This window comes from Anomaloglossus baeobatrachus, chromosome 1 (genome assembly GCF_048569485.1).
Source record: "Anomaloglossus baeobatrachus isolate aAnoBae1 chromosome 1, aAnoBae1.hap1, whole genome shotgun sequence".
NCBI classification, from domain to species: domain Eukaryota; kingdom Metazoa; phylum Chordata; class Amphibia; order Anura; family Aromobatidae; genus Anomaloglossus; species Anomaloglossus baeobatrachus.
This window is the reverse complement of record NC_134353.1, coordinates 179,100,836-179,120,117: the sequence shown is the minus strand read 5'-3', so window position 1 is coordinate 179,120,117 and position 19,282 is coordinate 179,100,836. Positions and strand designations below refer to the sequence as shown.

The following is a 19,282-nucleotide window of genomic DNA, read 5'->3' as shown; positions in this document are numbered from 1 at the left end:
TGCGAGTAGAGCTGACAGCGGGCCCCCTCACAGATGACGGCCATTTCACGTATGAATACGCTTCCTCGGGTCCATGTGGACAGGCATAGACCGTCGTCTTATGAGAGGGCAGTGTGAGGTCTACGTCACTGTCTATTAAAAACAGGTGAGGAGTGCAATTAAAATCAAAGTGATACACATTGCAACCATGGTTATACAATATACCATTAAAAGCAACACCATACAAAACAAGTACAAGACATACATAAAAGTACAAAAGGATACATGGAAATATGCGATATAATTTTTACAAGAACACAGACATGTCAATTCTGTCATTTAACCCCAGATCTTCCTGGGCTCTATATTTAATAATCAGTTTGGCTTCGGTTTGAAGGAGCAATTTGTGGAACTCCCCCCCTTGTGGAGGGAGGGAAACCCTCTCTAGGCCTGCAAAACGCAATGCGTTTGGATCACCATTGTGCACACTACAAACATGATCAATCAAGCTCTTTGAACCTTACATATACAGTACAGACCAAAAGTTTGGACACACCTCATTCAAAGAGTTTTCTTTATTTTCAGGACTCTGAAAATTGTAGATTCACATTGAAGGCATCAAAACTATGAATTAAAACATGTGGAATGAAATACTTAAAAAAGTTTGAAACAACTGAAAATATGTCTTATATTCTAGGTTCTTGAAAGTAGCCACCTTTTGCTTTAATTACTACTTTGCACACTCTTGTCATTCTCTTCATGAGCTTCAAGAGTTAGTCATCGGAAATGGTTTTCCAATAGTCTTGAAGGAATTCCCAGAGATGCTTAGCACTTGTTGGCCCTTTTGCCTTCACTCTTCTGTCCAACTCACCCCAAACCATCTCAATTGGGTTCAGGTCTGGTGAATGTGGAGACCAGGTCATCTGGCGTAGCAGCCCATCACTCTCCTTCTTCGTCAAATAGCCCTTACACTGCCTGGAGGTGTGTTTGGGGTCATTGTCTTGTTGAAAAAGAAATGATGGTCCAACTAAACGCAAACCGGATGGAATAGCACACTGCTGCAAGATGCTGTGGTAGGCATGCTGGTTCTGTATGCCTTCAATTTTGAATAAATCCCCAACAGTGTCACTAGAAAAGCACCATCTCACCTCCTCCTCCATGCTTCACAGTGGGAACCAGCCATGTAGAGTCCATCTGTTCACCTTTTCTACAAAGACACGGTGGCTGGATCCAAAGATCTCAAATTTGGACTCATCAAACCAAAGCACAGATTTCCAATGGTCTAATGTCCATTCCTTGTGTTCTTTAGCCAAAACAAGTCTCTTCTGCTTGTTGCCTGTCCTTAGCGGTGGTTTCCTAGCAGCTATTTTACCATGAAGGCCTGCTGCACAAAGTCTCCTCTTAACAGTTGTTCTAGAGATGACAAGGTGTGTCCAAACTTTTGGTCTGTACTGTATATCGGTCTGATGGTCTTGCCGATGTAGAAATGACCAGAACCGCAGAACACAATATATACAACGAATTTAGTCCTGCATGATATAAAATGCCTGACATGGTGCACAAAGGGACCGATTTTTATGGGATTACCTATATGGTGCAAGTGACAAAATCTGCAACTTCCGCACCTATAGTTACCAACTGGGCTGCTTCTTTCTAACCACGTAAGGGGGTAACATATTCTATTTTTCACCAATGCATCCTTTAAATTATTGCATCTCCGGTAGATAAACGTAGGAATTGTTCCTGTTAAAATTTATGATTTCTCCTATATCAATAAAATGTTTTTACTTGCAAACCAAAAAGTGTGCAGTGTATTTCCATGGACAGGGTATGTAATGACAGGACAGGGGCCCCATAGACTGGCTCTCAAACTAGAGTCCCTGCACTGTCCCGTATCTTGGAGGTACTTTTGATGGTAACCAGGTCCGAGCCCCTAGCATGACCCTAACTCCTGCCTGAGCCCTGATCTTACACCCCCTCTCCCACACTCTCGGGGTAGGCCAGAAAACACAAATACAGAACCCCACAAAATGACACGGACAAGGGAGAATGGAAACTCATACTCACAGCACTCAAAACACACGGGAGAGACAATATATGTACTAGGAAACAACAAAAAAAGGGGGGGGAGTAACGCACAACAGGGGCACGATCACATTACTCAGACGCGTAACACAGATCACAATAAACAGGAAAATCACCAAGACCAGGATCGCTGGAGCAAAAGCTGAAGCTATCATCGGCACATACAGGAAGGAAGCTTTACATAGGGAGGAGACAGCTGCACAAGGCAATTAGCAACCTAAGCTCTTAGTTCCTGCTCACCAGTCTGCAGATATTACCTCCTTCAGAGCTGAAGATCAGTGAACCTGAACCAGCCGACACCCGACTCTGGCTGAACAATCCCGAAACCTCAGATTGCCTGTTAGACTTGTTAGACTGTGGTGTGAACAGAGTCTGATGGGGCTGTGCCAGCAGGTGTGTGCAAAGCCGAACAGTGCATGGCAATTTACATTTGTAAAAATTGCCTGGTGAAGGAGCCTCTGTGCTCTGAAAACTATAATTTTTCTGGCTAGGCACTAAAGGTATCACTTTTGTCTTTTTATTTGCAAAAGAATCTATAAAGATTTTTCTGGCCATCAGGTTACCACAGTGTAATTTTTTATTGTACGACATAAAAAGTGTATTAAAAAGTATGATATTGTAATTGTTTTTCATTATTTTTTAATAATGTAGGTGATAAAAATGGATTGACTTTTATTTTATCTATAGTGTACAGATTTATAGGAAAGCACTGGTAATACAGAAATGTATTGCTTTGAAGAAGTACAATATCCCTGTAAATAAGAATACCATTTAGCTCTTTAGACAGAAATAAATAATCCCTTCTTTATTTTACGGTAAATTGCCTCCCACACAGCTGTTTCAGTTTCAGTTAATGATGGTGTTTCAACCTACATTTGTAAATGATGATCTAATCACCTCTTTGGTATAATTGGTTACTCATATACCTGACTATAATACTACAAAATCCCTGATTGTGTACAATTGTACCTAGAAAATTTGATGTTTTTTTTAAAGCAAATGGTGGTTTCTAGTGATGATTGAGCACTAGCATGCTCGGGTGCTCGGTACAAGAAACGAGTAGGTTGGACGCTTGGACAGGCTCGACTCCAGTACAGAGAATAATGGAAGATAATGGGAAACGAGCATCTTTCCTAAAGATCTTAGGCCGGCTTTGCACACTACGACATCGCAGGTGCGATGTCGGTGGGGTCAAATCGAAAGTGACGCACATCCGGCGTCACTTGCGATGTCGTAGTGTGTAAAACCTTTTTGATACGATGAACGAGCGCAAAGCGTTGTTATTGTATCATCGGTGTAGTCTCCGACATTTCCATAATGCCGATGCAGCGACAGGTACGATGTTGTTCCTCGTTCCTGCGGCAGCACACATCGCTGTGTATAAAGCCGCAGGAGCGAGGAACATCTCCTATCTGCATCCCGGCTGCTATGAGAAGGAAGGAGGTGGGCGGGATGTTTACATCCTGCTCATCTCTGCCCCTCCGTTGCTATTGGCCGCCTGCCGTGTGACGTCGCTGTGATGACGCCGCACGGCCCGCCCCCTTAGGAAGGAGGCGGTTCGCCGGCCAGAGCGACGTCGCAGGACAGGTGAGTGCATGTGAAGCTGCCGTAGCGATAATGTTCGCTATGGCAGCTATCACAAGATATCGCATGTTCGACGGGGGCGGGGATTATCGCACTCGACATCGCAGCATCGGCTTGCGATGTCGTAGTGTGCAAAGCCCGCCTTACAGAAAAATTCTTGGGTTCGCCTTTGAATTCCCTTCTAATCGGCACGCAATCAAGCACGTCTAAGCATCAAAACTACTCATTTCGAGTACCAACCATGGTAGTGCTCGCTCATCACTAGTGATGACACCAAATATTGATTTGATTTAATACTCTTATTTATTCACTGGATTTTAATTGATAAAATAAACTATTACCGCTTCTATTTTTTAATGTATTCTTACTTTGCAGTATTTTTTCCACACCTGCCTAAAACCAGTGCACAGTACTGTATATAAACCTTTATATCCACTTACCAGGTTGTCATGATGGACACGCCATTTCTGATCTATTTGCTGTATAAACATGCTTTGGATGAGTGTAGAGACAGAAGTCTCCTCTATTATAGAGCGGTCGGCCAGCTGTGCCCTATATCAGTTCAGTGTCTTTCTGCACATGCAGTTTCTTCTTGCCCAATACAGGTTACCTGTATAAACTTGCATTGTCTCACAAGTCAGATTAAGTGATTTTCTTGTAGAGTTGGAGCCAGTGATTACAATCGCCAGCATTCAAAGACAATTAGGAATTTTAACGACATGTTTATCCCAAATTCTTTTGCTGTAGTTGTATACTTACCGTATGTGTTTTCTATTTTGCAATAATTACCTATTGTATTTTTTTTTTAATTATAGCTTCTTTGCTATAATGAATCAGTTTGTATCAATATACTTGTGTTTCTTGTGACTGTAGAGGAGTGATCTGAAGTGCACTTTGGCTTACTGGCTTCCATTAGCCTGAAGGTGTGTCCTTATCTCACCTGGCATTTACGTGAAGGGTGTGTACATTTGTCCTAAAGGCAAACGATATGTAATTAGGAATCTGTGCTAGTTGTTATAATGACAGCCTGCTCCGTATTATATGCTGATTTATATTTTTGTAGTATTTGGAAAATGTTTATTATGAAGAATACTGTCATGATAATAAGGCTATTTGAGCAGATTTGGCGTAGAGATTTTCTGCATGAAATCTGCACTTTCTAGCAGAAAACACACCCAAAAACTCATGCATTTTGCTGCGTTTCTGATGCCTTTTTTGGTGCGTTTTTCTGCCATGTGTTTTTTTTTTGCTGAAGTTAATGGTTGGAAAAAACACATGACAAAATACACCAACAATTGACAAGCTGCAGATTATTTTCTACAACGAATCTGCAAGTAAAAAAAAAGCAACGTGCGCACAATAATTCAGAATTCTCATTGACGTCCCTGGCATAAAGACAGACATTCAGATTTGTGTCACAATCTACATAAAATCTGCATCAAAAAATGAACTGTGCGCACAAGGCCTAAGATAAACATAATCTAGGAGTCAAACCTTATTGGCAAATAAAAATTATATTTGCAAACTTTTGGAACATAGAGGTTCATTCATCAGGCAGTAATGAATGACTGAGACAAGGGCACAATATTTGCATCGTAAAAATAAGCCAAAATAATAAAACTGATTATTTTAAAACTTTATTACAGATGGAGAGGCAAAATAGAGGCATTGCCTTATGAGTTAAGGGATGTGGAGTCAGTTTGATGGCGGTATGAAGTGTGACCATGTAATGGCATGTCACACTAGGCTGTCACTGTCTAGAAGGAGAAACCTTACCCCTTAGATCCCAATCTTAAGCCACTCACCTAGCTGTGCATTGACGAAACATTGTGCCTGAAAAGTGAGATTCTGGTTTGGCTTCTACCGTGTTTCCCTGAAAATAAGACCTCCCCCGAAAATAAGACCTAGCAGGAGTTTTCTGCAAGGCCTAAATATAAGACATCCCCGGAAATTAGACCTAGTCGCGGTTCAATAATAAAGTGTCCATGTAGCTAAAAAAGTTAAAGATACTGCAGGACACTTCATTATAGAAAGCAGATACCCGCCCCCAAAAGAGAGAAGAAAGAAGACAGAAGACCCCGCAAATATACTTACCAGACACTGACTGGGAGCAGTAGAATGCATCAAGAACCTGTGGCGGAACACAGACATCAGATCACACACACATCAGATCATACACACAATCACACATCAGATTGCACACACAAATCACCACATCTAGTGATATCGATTGCTTATCGGCGGCTTAAGGACCTGTGATGCTGTGCAGTGGAGCTTCCAGGACCTGCGGGTGGAAGGCATCATGGAGACAAGAGAGCAGAGAGTCCCCTGCTGGCCAGAAGCAAGTGCTATCACCGGATGTGGTGAGTGTGTGCATGCGCGATTGTATGTGCGATATGTGGTGTGTGTATGCAATCTGATGTGTGAGTGTATGCAATCTGATGTCGTAGTGTGAGTGTGCATGTGTGCCATCCTGTCACAGACCGGGGTGCTGGGATCCGGGGTGGTCGTGGCTCGAGGGGTCCGGACTCAGGCTCGGCACTCCCTCCGATCCTTGAAAAGGGGATATTTACAGGGAAGAAGTTTGTGATGCCACCTGCGGGTTGCAGTAATGGGAGTACCACCGCTGCTGGAAGGAGTACCGGGGCAGATGGTGTGCAGCAGCAAGGTGTCAGTCCCCCCGCAGGTAGGGAAGGCCCCGGCCTCTGGAGTTTTGGTGATTATTTGGGAGCGCAGGGTACAGAGGACCAGAGTACTCACTGTGGGTAGTCATGGTGCTGGATGAGGATTATAAAGTAGACACTCACACTGAAGATAAACCAAAGTCTCTGTGCATCACAGTCACTACGGGGAGCCCGTCCAGGTGTCCGCTCCCACCGGTGTCACTTGGTAATCCGGAGCCGCCTCCGTGCACAATTTAGTTCTCTGTTGTGGCCCCTCGGCTTGAAGCTACTGGGGCCCCGCTCACTATATTTAGTGTAGCCGTGCTCTTGATGGCTGGCACTTGGGATTTTAGTGGGCCGCTTTATTGGAAAACCCTATCCCCCGCAGTATGTTGTCGCCTTCAATCTCTGAGCTCTTAGGGAAGTTCATGAAGATACTCTCCTTCCCAGGTTAATTATCAGGACATTGAATCGGCTCCTGACCTAGGGTCCTGTACCCCGTTGTGCTCAGTACCGGTCAGTTCTTTTGGGTTTCTAATGCCGAACGTCCTCCTAGACTATGTCCGTCGCACCCTTTCCAATGTCACTGCCACCAGTCCCCGACTCCTCTGGTCCCGGACCACCGTCTGCGACCCAAGCTCGGTCAAGCTCCCCGGGAGCTACCACTCTAGCGCCTCACTCTTTGAGGGCTCTCACGCAACTCTCCTCTCACTTTGAGAGCTGACTCTGAACTGACTTCCTCCATCCCACTAGTCTGCCTGACCCCTAGGTGGGTGGCCCTATTCCGCTTAACCAACACACTGGTGTGTCTGACAGGTCATGATGTGAGGTGTGATTGGGATTTGTGGTGCTGATAGTAGTGACACCAGTTTCTTAGGAACCTGGAACCATGGGGGGTAGGCCCTGCTACATATATACTGATATACTCAGGGGCGCCACACGTGTGTGTGTGTGTGTGATCTGATGTGAGTGTCGGCCAGAAGCAGGAGAGGATGGCATGCAGCATACCTGCTGGGAGAACCCGCTGAGAATTGCAGAAGGACCTGGGAGTCACGCAGACGCCAAGGGTCTGGTAATTATTACGATCCTAGGAAGGGGGATCTGAATTTTTTGGGGGGTAAACTTACGCCGAACGATATCTCCCCAAAAATAAGCCCTCCACCGAAAAGAAGACCTAGTGCTTTTTTCAGGGCAAAAAAAAATATAAGACAGTGTCTTATTTTCGGGGAAACACAGTATCCTAAAGGCCCCTTTACACTAAACAACTTACCAGCGATCCCAACAACGATACAACCTGATAGGGATCGTTGGTAAGTTGCTAGGAGGTTGCTGGTGAGAGGTCACCAGCAACCAGTGACCAACCCCCAGCCAGCAGCGACGCACTGAAGCGATGCTGTGCTTGGTAACTAAGGTAAATATCGGGTAACCAACCCGATATTTACCTTGGTTACCAGTGCACGCAGCTACACGTGCAGAGAGCAGGGAGCAGCGCACACTGCTTAGCGCTGGCTCCCTGCTCTCCTAGTTACAGCACACATCGGGTTAATTACCCGATGTGTGCTGTAGCTACACGTGCAGAGAGCAGGGAGCAGCGCACACTGCTTAGCGCTGGCTCCCTGCTCTCCTAGTTACAGCACACATCGGGTTAATTACCCGATGCGTGCTGCAGCTACACGTGCAGAGAGCAGGGAGCAGCGCACACTGCTTAGCGCTGGCTCCCTGCTCTCCTAGTTAAAGCACACATGGGGTTAATTACCCGATGTGTACTCTGCTACACGTGCAAGGAGCAGGAGCCGGCACTGACAGTGAGAGCGGCGGAGGCTGGTAACGAAGGTAAATATCGGGTAACCAAGGACAGGGCTTCTTAGTTACCCGATGTTTACCATGGTTACCAGTGTCCGCAGAAGCCGGCTCCTGCTGCCTACACATTTAAGTCCCCTTTACACACTGAGACTTTCTAGCAATCATGCTGCACAGCGGGAAGCAAAGGACCAAAGAATGGTCCTGAACGATTTGTAGTGATCAGCAACTTCACAGCAGGGGCCAGGTCGCTGATGTGTTTCACACACTGCAATGTCGCTGGGGAGGTCGCTATAACGTCACAAAACCGGTGACGTTACAGCGATGTCGTTTGCGATGTTGCAGTGTGTAAAGCCACCTTTAGTCATATAACAAGGCTTGTTGACGGTCAATATTGACTTTTAGGATTGCTACTTCCAATAGGTGGCACTAGAATTCAAGTCCTCTTCCTCTCTAAATAATTGATTTGCACAGTTTATAATACTAATGTAGGTGCTATATGGACAATAAAAGATTTATCGATAGTAGGTTCTGTTGGATCTGTATTTCTGGTACGTGTATAAATACTTTCAATATTTGTATAAGCTAAGTACTGTTCTATTTGATGTACAGAAATGTGATAGGCAACACTATTTGTTTTTGCTGTTATATATAATGTGATAACTGTGAGTCACAGTATCTCCTGCCTTCACCATTTTCTGGGTAAGATGGTTTCCAAAAAAAAGAACTTTCACTCCAATGCAGGAAATTATGTTACTGACTGGTGGCAAGCAGCTTCTTTATTTTCATATGCACTTGTAGGAGGCTATCCTTGCTTGCATTTATTATTTCTCTTTTTTTCCATTAGTGCATGTGCTTTATCTTTGTGCACCTTGGGTTCCCTCCATGAACACGTCTTTAGCCCTGTGTCTTACCCTCTGCTTGTGTGCACGTTTTTACAATACACTTTACAATACAGAATAAATATGTAAGATGTTTGGCCACTAACCAAATATCAGCAGGTTTCCTCATCACCTATAAGGAAAACAATGGCAAGCCATTCCCACTAAGGCCCCGTCACACTAAGCAACATCGCTAGCAACATCTCTGCTAACGAACAACTTTTGTGACGTTGCTAGCGATGTTGCTGTGTGTGACATCCAGCAACAACCTGGCCCCTGCTGTGAGGTTGTTGGTTGTTGCTGAATGTCCTGGGCCATTTTTTAGTTGTTGCTGTCCCGCTGTGAAGCACAGATCGCTGTGTGTGACAGCGAGACAGCAACAACTAAATGTGCAGGCAGCAGGAGCCGGCTTCTGCGGAGGCTGGTAACCAATGTAAACATCGGGTAACCAAGAAGCCCTGTCCTTGGTTACCCGATATTTACCTTTGTTACCAGCCTCCGCCGCTCTCACTGTCAGTGCCGGCTCCTGCTCTGTGCACATGTAGCTGCAGCACACATCGGGTTAATTAACCCGATGTGTGCTGTAACTAGGAGAGCAAGGAGCCAGCGCTAAGCATTGTGCGCTGCTCCCTGCTCTGTGCACATTTAACTGCAGCACACATCGGGTAATTAAGCCGATGTGTGCTGTAACTAGGAGAGCAGGGAGCCAGCGCTCAGTGTGCGCTGCTCCCTGCTCTCTGCACGTGTAGCTCCGTGCGGTGGTAACCAAGGTAAATATCGGGTTGGTTACCCGATATTTACCTTAGTTACCAAGCGCAGCATCTTCCACGCGGCGCTGGGGGCTTGTCACTGGTTGCTGGTGAGCTCACCAGCAACTTGTGTAGTGACGCTCCAGCGATCCCTGCCAGGTCAGGTTGCTGGTGGGATCGCTGGAGCGTCGCAGTGTGACATCTCACCAGCAACCTCCTAGCAACTTACCAGCGATCCCTATCGTTGTTGGGATCGCTGGTAAGTTGCTTAGTGTGACTGGACCTTTAGTCCACATGACTTCCTGGTCTCGGACCCAGTTTGAGCTAACTGCTGTCACTTGATAGAGAATAATGAGCTTCACCTAGAGCTGATGGACACATTACACATAGAGCTATTCATCAAAGCTTTTACTCCAGAAATCTGATGTAAAATGATTTGAAAAGTCAAAAACGTTTTGTACAATGCAGAGTTGTGCAAAAGATGTTGCAACTTTTGATGTTTTCAGTTTGGCTGCGTGGAGCTGGAGAGGAGCCGGGGTGGGTCAGGTGGTGGATATGCCCACCGGTCACTTTCTGCCAAAAGGACATGGTGGTGCATGTTAACGAGAACATGTGCCAAATTCAGTGATGTGTCCCTCATAATGAATTTGAAGCATTGTACTCTAGCAAATCTTTCAATAAACCTAGAGTAGGAAACGCCAATCTTAATGAATTTGCCTAATACTGTAAGGAGTGGAGTCAGAGTGGAAGGTTTCAATATCAACCTACTTATCACCTCAGAAATATCTAGGTCCAGAAACTAACGTTTTAACCAAAATCCAGAAAACTATTTTAACTGAGAAAATTCAACTTGAGCTCCAGGTTTATTATAGACGATTTTTCCAATTTGTACTTGCAAACATTAATTTCAGAGAGGTGAAAATGAAAACTATCTCTGTAAAACCCACAATCATTCTGTATTTACATATTTAAAGGGAACCTGTCAGGTGTAATATGCACCCAGAACCACAAGCAGTTCTGGATGCATATTATTATTATTATTATTATTATATTCTGGATGCATATATTGCTAATCTCTGCCTAACTGGTTTTTGGCTCAGTGCGCCAGTTTGAAGTCGGGACTACTGATGAGCGAGTACTAAAAAGCTCGGGTGCTCGAAGCTCGGCCCGAGCCTCCCAAGATACTCGTGTACTCGGGCCGAGCAACGAGCCCAATGTTATCCTATGGGAGACCCGAGTATTTTTGTGAAATGACCCCCCGGCAGCATGTAGAAACCCTAAAAATGTCACAAAAGTCTCAGAAGAGTGCTCAAATGACATGGCAACAGCATGGGGAAGACCCCTTGAAGCATTTATCACTCAAAAGTCACAGCTGTGAACAATTTTGTCCGCGTTTCACGCCATTTTTACGGACTCACCAGAAAACCTTCCAAAATGACCCCAAAATGATTTTTCATGGCAGAAATGTTAAGGGCACATACCCAATAGTGAGATAGAGCTGGTGTATGTTACTTTTTGAGATTAATACATGAAAGATTTTACGTGAAAACATTGTGTGGCACTCCGATGTCCCTGAGAAGAGACGTACATGAAGGCCTCTTGAGTCTAATGTGCCCATTTTGAGGAAGTGACTGAGTCTTTGTAGTATTTTCATTTGCCAGGGCAGTCCAAAATTGTGAGGTTCACCAATGCCCCTGCATACAGACGTGCATGAGGGCCTGTAAACCTGAAGTGCCCATTGTAAGGAAGTGGGTGTATTATAGTATAGCCCTTAGGCAGGGCAGCCAAAAATTGGGAGGCTCCACGTTGTCCCTGGATAGAGACGTGCATGATGGCCTCAAAACATTAAGTGTCCATTGTCAGGAAGTGGGTGTATTATAGTATAGCCCTTAGGCAGGGCAGCCAAAAATTGGGAGGCTCCACGTTGTCCCTGGATAGAGACGTGCATGATGGCCTCAAAACATTAAGTGTCCATTGTCAGGAAGTGGGTGTATTATAGTATAGCCCTTAGGCAGGGCAGCCAAAAATTGGGAGGCTCCACGTTGTCCCTGGGTAGAGACGTGCATGAGGGCCTCAAAACATTAAGTGTCCATTGTCAGGAAGTGGGTGTATTATAGTATAGCCCTTAGGCAGGGCAGCCAAAAATTGGGAGGCTCCACGTTGTCCCTGGGTAGAGACGTGCATGAGGGCCTCAAAACATTAAGTGTCCATTGTCAGGAAGTGGGTGTATTATAGTATAGCCCTTAGGCAGGGCAGCCAAAAATTGGGAGGCTCCACGTTGTCCCTGGGTAGAGACGTGCATGAGGGCCTCAAAACATTAAGTGTCCATTGTCAGGAAGTGGGTGTATTATAGTATAGCCCTTAGGCAGGGCAGCCAAAAATTGGGAGGCTCCACGTTGTCCCTGGGTAGAGACGTGCATGAGGGCCTCAAAACATTGTTCCCATTGCAAAGGAGCGGGTCTCCTGTCGTTGTAATGTCCATTCTGCAAAGAATGGGCGAAAAAATTTACCACTGGGGGTATACCTGAAACAAAGGCCTAAGTATTGCAATTTGTAACGGTCATCATCATGGTGGCGCATGAGGAGAAGGAGGAGCAGTCCAGCGATTATCCAAAGTCCAGAAGTGTGTACCCATGGGTGACTGGAGGTACATGGCAAACTTTAAATTCCGCTCTCATTTGCTGGTGGTGTGGTGAAGTCTGGCCCAATCCAACCCTTGTTCATCTTGATCAGAGTCAGCCTGTCAGCATTTTCAGTTGACAGGCGGGTGCGTTTATCTGTAATGATTCCACCTGCGGCACTAAAAACACGCTCTGACAAAACGCTAGCAGCAGGGCAGGCCAGGACTTCCAAGGCGTAGAGAGCCAATTCATGCCACGTGTCCAGCTTGGATACCCAATAAATGTAAGGCACAGAGGAATGTCGGAGTACAGTTGTTCGATCTGCAAGGTACTCCTTCAGCATCTGGGCAAACTTAGGATTTCTTGTGGCACTACCCCGCACCTCAGGGGCTGTGGTACGTGAGGGGCTGAGAAAACTGTCCCACATCTTAAAGACTGTTCCCCTACCTCTGGCGGATTGGACTTGTGCCTCTCTCGGCTGTACGCCTCGGTTGTCCACTGATTCCTGACCTATGCCGCTAGCGTTTTGTGAGGGGAATGCTTTGCCTACTTCCGTGACTATGGCCTTCCGGAACTGCTGCATTTTGGTTGACCTCTCCTCCACGGGAATAAGAGACAAAAAGTTCTCCTTGTAGCGTGGGTCTAACAGTGTTACCAACCAGTAATGATTGTCGGCCAAGATGTTCTTAACGCGAGGGTCACGAGACAGGCAGCTTACCATAAAGTCAGCCATGTGCGCCAGACTCTTAACAGCCAGGACTTCAGTAGCCTGACCAACAAGATGACTGAACATGCTGTCCTCCTCCTCCTCCTCCTCCTCCTCCTCCTCATCTACCCTGTCCTCTGGCCAGCCACGCTGAACCGAGGATATGACTGGTGTGCATGTCATATCCTCAATTTGGCCGGAGAGTTGCTCCATGTCTTCATCCTCCTCCTCGTCATAGTCCTCCACTGCACGTTGTGATGAGACGAGGCTGGGCTGTGTGTTATCACCCACACCCACTACTGTTTCTTGCTGCAACTCATCGCGCTCCGCCTGCAATGCATCATGTTTGTTTTTCAGCAGAGACCGTTTTAGAAGGCAGAGTAGCGGTATGGTGACGCTAATAATGGCGTCATCACCACTCACCATCTTGGTGGAGTCCTCAAAGTTTTGGAGGATTGTACATAGGTCTGACATCCATCTCCACTCCTCAGGTGTTATGTGTGGAGTTTGACCCATTTCCCGACGGCTTAGGTGATGCAGGTACTCAACAACTGCCCTCTTCTGCTCACATATCCTGACCAACATGTGCAGAGTTGAATTCCAACGCGTGGGGACATCACACACCAGTCTGTGAGCCGGAAGATGCAAACGGCGCTGAAAGCCGGCAAGGCCGGCTGAAGCAGTAGGTGACTTTCGAAAATGTGCAGACAGGCGGCGAACTTTTACCAGCAGATCAGACAGCTCTGGGTATGACTTTAGAAACCGCTGAACCACGAGGTTGAGCACATGGGCCACGCATGGAACATGTGTCAGCTGGCCTCGCCTCAAAGCCGCCACCAGGTTACGGCCATTGTCACACACGACCTTTCCTGGCTTTAGGTTCAGAGGTGTGAGCCAGTGATCTGCCTGCTGTTTCAGAGCTGTCCACAGCTCTTCTGCATTGTGGGGTTTGTCACCTATGCAGATTAGCTTCAGCACAGCCTGTTGCCGCTTCGCCGAGGCAGTGCTGCAGTGCTTCCAGCTTGTGACTGGTGTGGAGGGTACAGTGGATGAGGATGCGCAGGAGGAGGAGGAGGCTGAAGAGCATGACATTCCGGAGCTGTAGAGTGTGGGTGAAACACTGACTGAGGTAGGGCCTGCAAACCTTGGTGTGGGAAGGACGTGTTCCGTCCCTCGCTCAGACTGGGTCCCAGCTTCCACAATATTAACCCAGTGTGCCGTCAACGAGATGTAGCGGCCTTGCCCACAAGCACTTGTCCACGTGTCTGTGGTTAGGTGGACCTTGGGTGAAACAGCGTTGTTCAGGGCACGTGTGATGTTTTGTGACACGTGGTTATGCAACGCGGGGACGGCACACCGGGAGAAATAGTGGCGGCTGGGGACCGAGTAACGTGGGACAGCTGCCGCCATCAGGTCACGGAATGCTTCTGTCTCCACCAGCCTAAAAGGCAACATTTCCAGCGCAAGCAGTCGCGAAATGTTAGCATTTAGAACTGTGGCATGTGGGGTGTTGGCAGTGTATTTGCGCCTGCGTTCAAAGGTTTGCTGAATGGATAACTGAACGCTGCGCTGGGACAAGGACGTGCTTGATGATGGTGTTCTTTCTGCGTAGGCAACTGCAGGTGCAGGAGTGGAGGAGGCTTGTTCGCAGGCAGCATGGACAGGGGATTGGCTCGCATGCACAACCAGCAAAGACGTAGCAGTGACATCAGCAAGCACTGCTCCTCGACTCTGTTGTACTTCCCACAAAGTCGGGTGCTTGGCTGACATGTGCCTGATCATGCTGGTGGTGGTCAGGCTGCTAGTTTTGGTACCCCTGCTGATGCTGGCACGGCAGGTGTTGCAAATGGCCTTTTTTGAATCATCTGGATCCAACTTAAAAAACTGCCAGACTCGGGAAGACCTAACATTTGTACAGGCACCTTGTGTCGTCGTGTTGTTCCGGGGAACGGTTGCCTGACTTCTGCCTGGGGCCACCACCCTGCTTCTTACTGCCTGTTGTGATGCTACGCCTCCCTCCCCCTGTGCACTGCTGTCCTCGCTCTGCATATCCTCCTGCCAGGTTGGGTCAGTTACTGGATCATCCACCACGTCGTCTTCCTCTTCCGCACCCTGCTCCTCCTCCTGACTTCCTGACAATTGTGTCTCATCATCGTCCACCACAGACACGTTGCCAACTTCGTGAGAACGTGGCTGCTCAAATATTTGGCCATCTGTACAGACGATCTCCTCATGACCCACTTCAATATGAGCTGGCGAGAGGCCAGAATGTGTGAATGGAAACGTGAACAGCTCTTCCGAGTGTCCAAGTGTGGGATCATTAATGTCCGAGGAGGACGTGTACTCAGCCTGGTGGTAGGAAGGAGGATCAGGTTCAGAAATGTGCGGTGCAGTATCACGGCTACTGACACTTGACCGTGTGGAAGACAGAGTGTTTGTGGTGGTGCCAATCTGACTGGAAGCATTATCTGCTATCCAACTAACAACCTGTTGACACTGGTCTTGGTTCAAGAGCGGTGTACTGCTGCGGTCCCCAAGAATTTGGGACAGGACGTGCGAGCGACTAGATGTGGCCCTTTGTTGTGGCGAAATTAGAGCTTGCCCACGACCTCGGCCTCTGCCTGCACCACCATCACGTCCACTTCCTTGTTCCTTGCCAATGCCCTTGCGCATTTTGCAATGCTGTGCACTGCTGACGTGTATATTCACTACTTGTGCGTTATATCAAAGTTTCTGGAAATTGCACACAAGTGCACCTGTACGCTGCCACCAACAGGCACACACGTGCGGTTTTAAAAACCAAGCACGGACGCAATAAGAACCTAACAGGTTTTTTTGGGGAGCGACAATTACAGACAAGTCAGACACTATCTGGACTGTTTTACACTGTGTACACCAGCCCCAGATATGATGAAGGCTGGTATACGGTCACCACTACCCTGCCTGCCTGTATACTAGTACAATAGTCCTGACAAGGACTCTTTTGGTCACTAGCCTGTATTCAGACCTGGCTATACCCTGCCTGTATATAGCAACAATAGTCCTGAGAAGGACTCTGCTACTGTACTCCGACCTGGCTATACCCTGCCTGCCTGTATACAACTAGAATAGTCCTGAGAAGGACTTTTGGTCACACTGTTTGCAGCCCTGCAACTGAAAAAGCTATAAAGGGCCGCAAAGCTTTCCCTGAATCAGCGACACTCTCCCTGCACTCACTGTCTGGATAGCTGTGAGCAGAGCACAGCGCGCCGGCCGATATAAAGGCTCGGTCACGCTGTGCAGGCCGGCCAATCACTGCAATTCCACAACTAACAGGGCTGTGGCATTGCAGTGGTCTGCCAGCCAATCCCTGCATGAGGGCTGGCTCTCAAAAGAGCGCCAACATGCAGAAATGAAGACCACGAGTACAGCACGAGTATCGCGAAATTACTCGGTCCCCGCCGAGCAGCCCGAGTACAGCGATACTCGTGCGAGTACCGAGTAGTTACAAGCATGCTCGCTCATCACTAGTCGGGACGCATACACCTGGCTTCATAGTACGCATGACTGGAAGTCTGAGACTTCTGATCATGTGCACCATGGCAGCAGAGAGCGATGAGATCGACCATACCTCTGATGCAGTGCGTTCATTAGCATGATAGCATGCCCACAGGGGTGTGCTTACATGCTAAGGGGGCCGACTAGCAAAGGGAACTAACACCCTTGCTACTAATGCCCTCGTTCATTAGCATATGATAAAAGACCTTTAGAAATACTTTTCTAAAGATCTCTTTATCTATGCTAGTGTATACGGGAACGGTTAGGCAGGTATTAGCAATATGTACCTAGAACTACTCGTGGTTCTGGGTGCATATTGCACCTGACAGGTTCCCTTTAATATTAGTTTACAGAATAATTCCCCAGTGATTTTGTTTCTCATCACTATCCTTAAGTTTTTAGTTATTTTAGTACATTCAGTAAGTTGTAAATATGTCCCAATGCTTCATCTTCCCCTAAACTAAGGCCGCAAAACATTATAATGCCACATTCCACTTCAATACTAATCATAACATACCAGCATTTCTTAAAGTTGACTTCTAGGGATAAACTCTGTTTGATCACTTTCGTAATTAGCACCAACAGCAGGTCCTGATTGTGTCTAAATTCCTTATTCGTAGATCTCCTGAAATTGTATGGGAACTATGGCTCCAGACAGACCAACACAATGGAGAATGGAAATCTGTTCTTCAGCCAAACTTGTACTCTTCTGTTTAATGATAATTTGGATATAATAGTAATAATGAAGCATGATGCGGTTATCTTACAGGGAGGTTCTCACAAAATCATGCCTCTACCACATTACGTGGAATTAAAATGCTTGTTTTTTAAGCCGCTGTAGGACTTTAGCCTGTGCCATCCACAATACTGTGTCTACGCGTCTACACTTATTCATTGATATGTTCTTACCTTCTTGAACATATCTTCTAGGCTCCCTCAGTGTAACTGCTTCTACACGGTCTACTGGGGCAGAATTGAGAAAGCAACTAATGAAAATATGCAACCATATTTGTTGACTTTTAATACTACTGACATCATACTAAGAAACTCTTGAAAGTCAGAAGCTTTTGTAGGATCTGTAACAAAGAGACCTTGGCATAATCTGCATGTTTCCACCTAGCAATGTCCTGCAAACATTCTAGGCTTTGTGTTTAACTTGATAAAGACCAGATTTACCATTTTCAACATTGCATACAAAATGCAGCCATGAACAAAACTTAAATAGGACCTTTTACCACCTGAAAGAGTTGAGCCATCTGTGCTCTAATCTCCCAGCAGTTTCTGGGAGACCCGTTGAACCTCATAGCGAAACGGCCATCGCCCTGTTTGTCCGCTGCTTATCTTCCACACTGAATGTAATGCCGCAATAATATTTTCCTACAGAATGGTGAGCACCGCTATATTTTTTTTTGCTTGCATGTAGGAGTGTAACTAGAGTCCGATGGGCCTCAGTGCAAAACGTGGACCCGGGCCCCCATCTTCATGTTGGTCATATGTATGGGCCCTTCTAACATTCTATAAAGACATATGTAATCACCTACCATGTAATTATGATCACATCCTGTAATAATGTCCCCCATCCTGATATAATGTCCTTCATACTGGTCCCATTCCTGGTATAATATCCCCCATCCTGGCCCCTTCCTGTCAAATTGTCCCCTATTCTGAGCATCTTCCTGGTATAATATGCCCCATCCTGGCCCCTTCCTGCCATATTGTCCCCTATCCTGAGCATCTTCCTGGTATAATATGCCCCATCCTGTCCCCTTCCTGCCATATTGTCCCCTATCCTGAGCATCTTCCTGGTATAATATCCCCCATCCTGGCTCCTTTCTTCCATATTGTCCTCTATCCTGAGTCTCTTCCTGGCATAATGTCCCCCATCCTGACTCCTTCCTTGTATAATGTCTCCCATCCTTGACACATTACTGTTATGTTATCCATCCTGGTCCCCTTCTTGGTATAATATTCACCATCTTGGTCTGTTCCTATCATATTGCCCCCTATTCTGAGCATCATCCTGGTATAATAGCCCCTATCTTGGCCCCTTCCTTCCATATTGTCCCCTGAGCCTCATCCTGGCATAATGTCCCCTGTCCTGGTGCCTACCTTGTATAATGTCTCCCATCCTTCACACATTCCTGTTATAATGTTCTTCATCATGGGCCCATAACTGGAATAATATGCCCCATATTGGGCCCCTTCCTGGTATAATATCCGCAATTTTGCCACTTTTCTCAAACACATTAAAAAAAATATTACCTTCCCACATTCCCTCGATGTATGGCACTCTCTTCTATACCATGTGCAGAAGCTATATGCTGACTTTTGCTTCCTGCCACAGTGCATGTCACTTCCATGAGCCACCTGTGATGTGCATGCCAACTATGCTGCCTGCCTCTGATTGGCCAGCGTCATGTATTACAGTGCAGGGAGCTGGCGGGTCTCTATGGCACAAAAAATATCTACTGCATGTACATCCCTGGACATACATCCCTGACATCGGCGACCCCACCTTCTGCACAGGCCCATTTGCAGTTGCACACTTTGAGAACCCGATCATTACATCCCTGAGAATTGAAGAGATTACTGGTTCCTTCCAGATAGTAGTGTGTTTTAATATAGTGGAACATATTTAAATTCCCCCAACACCAACCACCAAGAAAAATATGAAAAG

General features: G+C 46.5%; 1 protein-coding gene across 1 annotated transcript in view; it reads left to right on the top strand.

Moving 5' to 3' along the window:
- Positions 1-17,322, top strand: part of LOC142292175 (uncharacterized) — a 57,059-nt gene extending 39,737 nt beyond the window's left edge. The window contains exon 4 of the mRNA XM_075337384.1: positions 17,182-17,322. Within this exon, the coding sequence (XP_075193499.1) occupies positions 17,182-17,322 (141 nt within the window). The remainder of the gene's footprint in view (positions 1-17,181) is intronic.
- Positions 17,323-19,282: the final 1,960 nt, after the last annotated feature.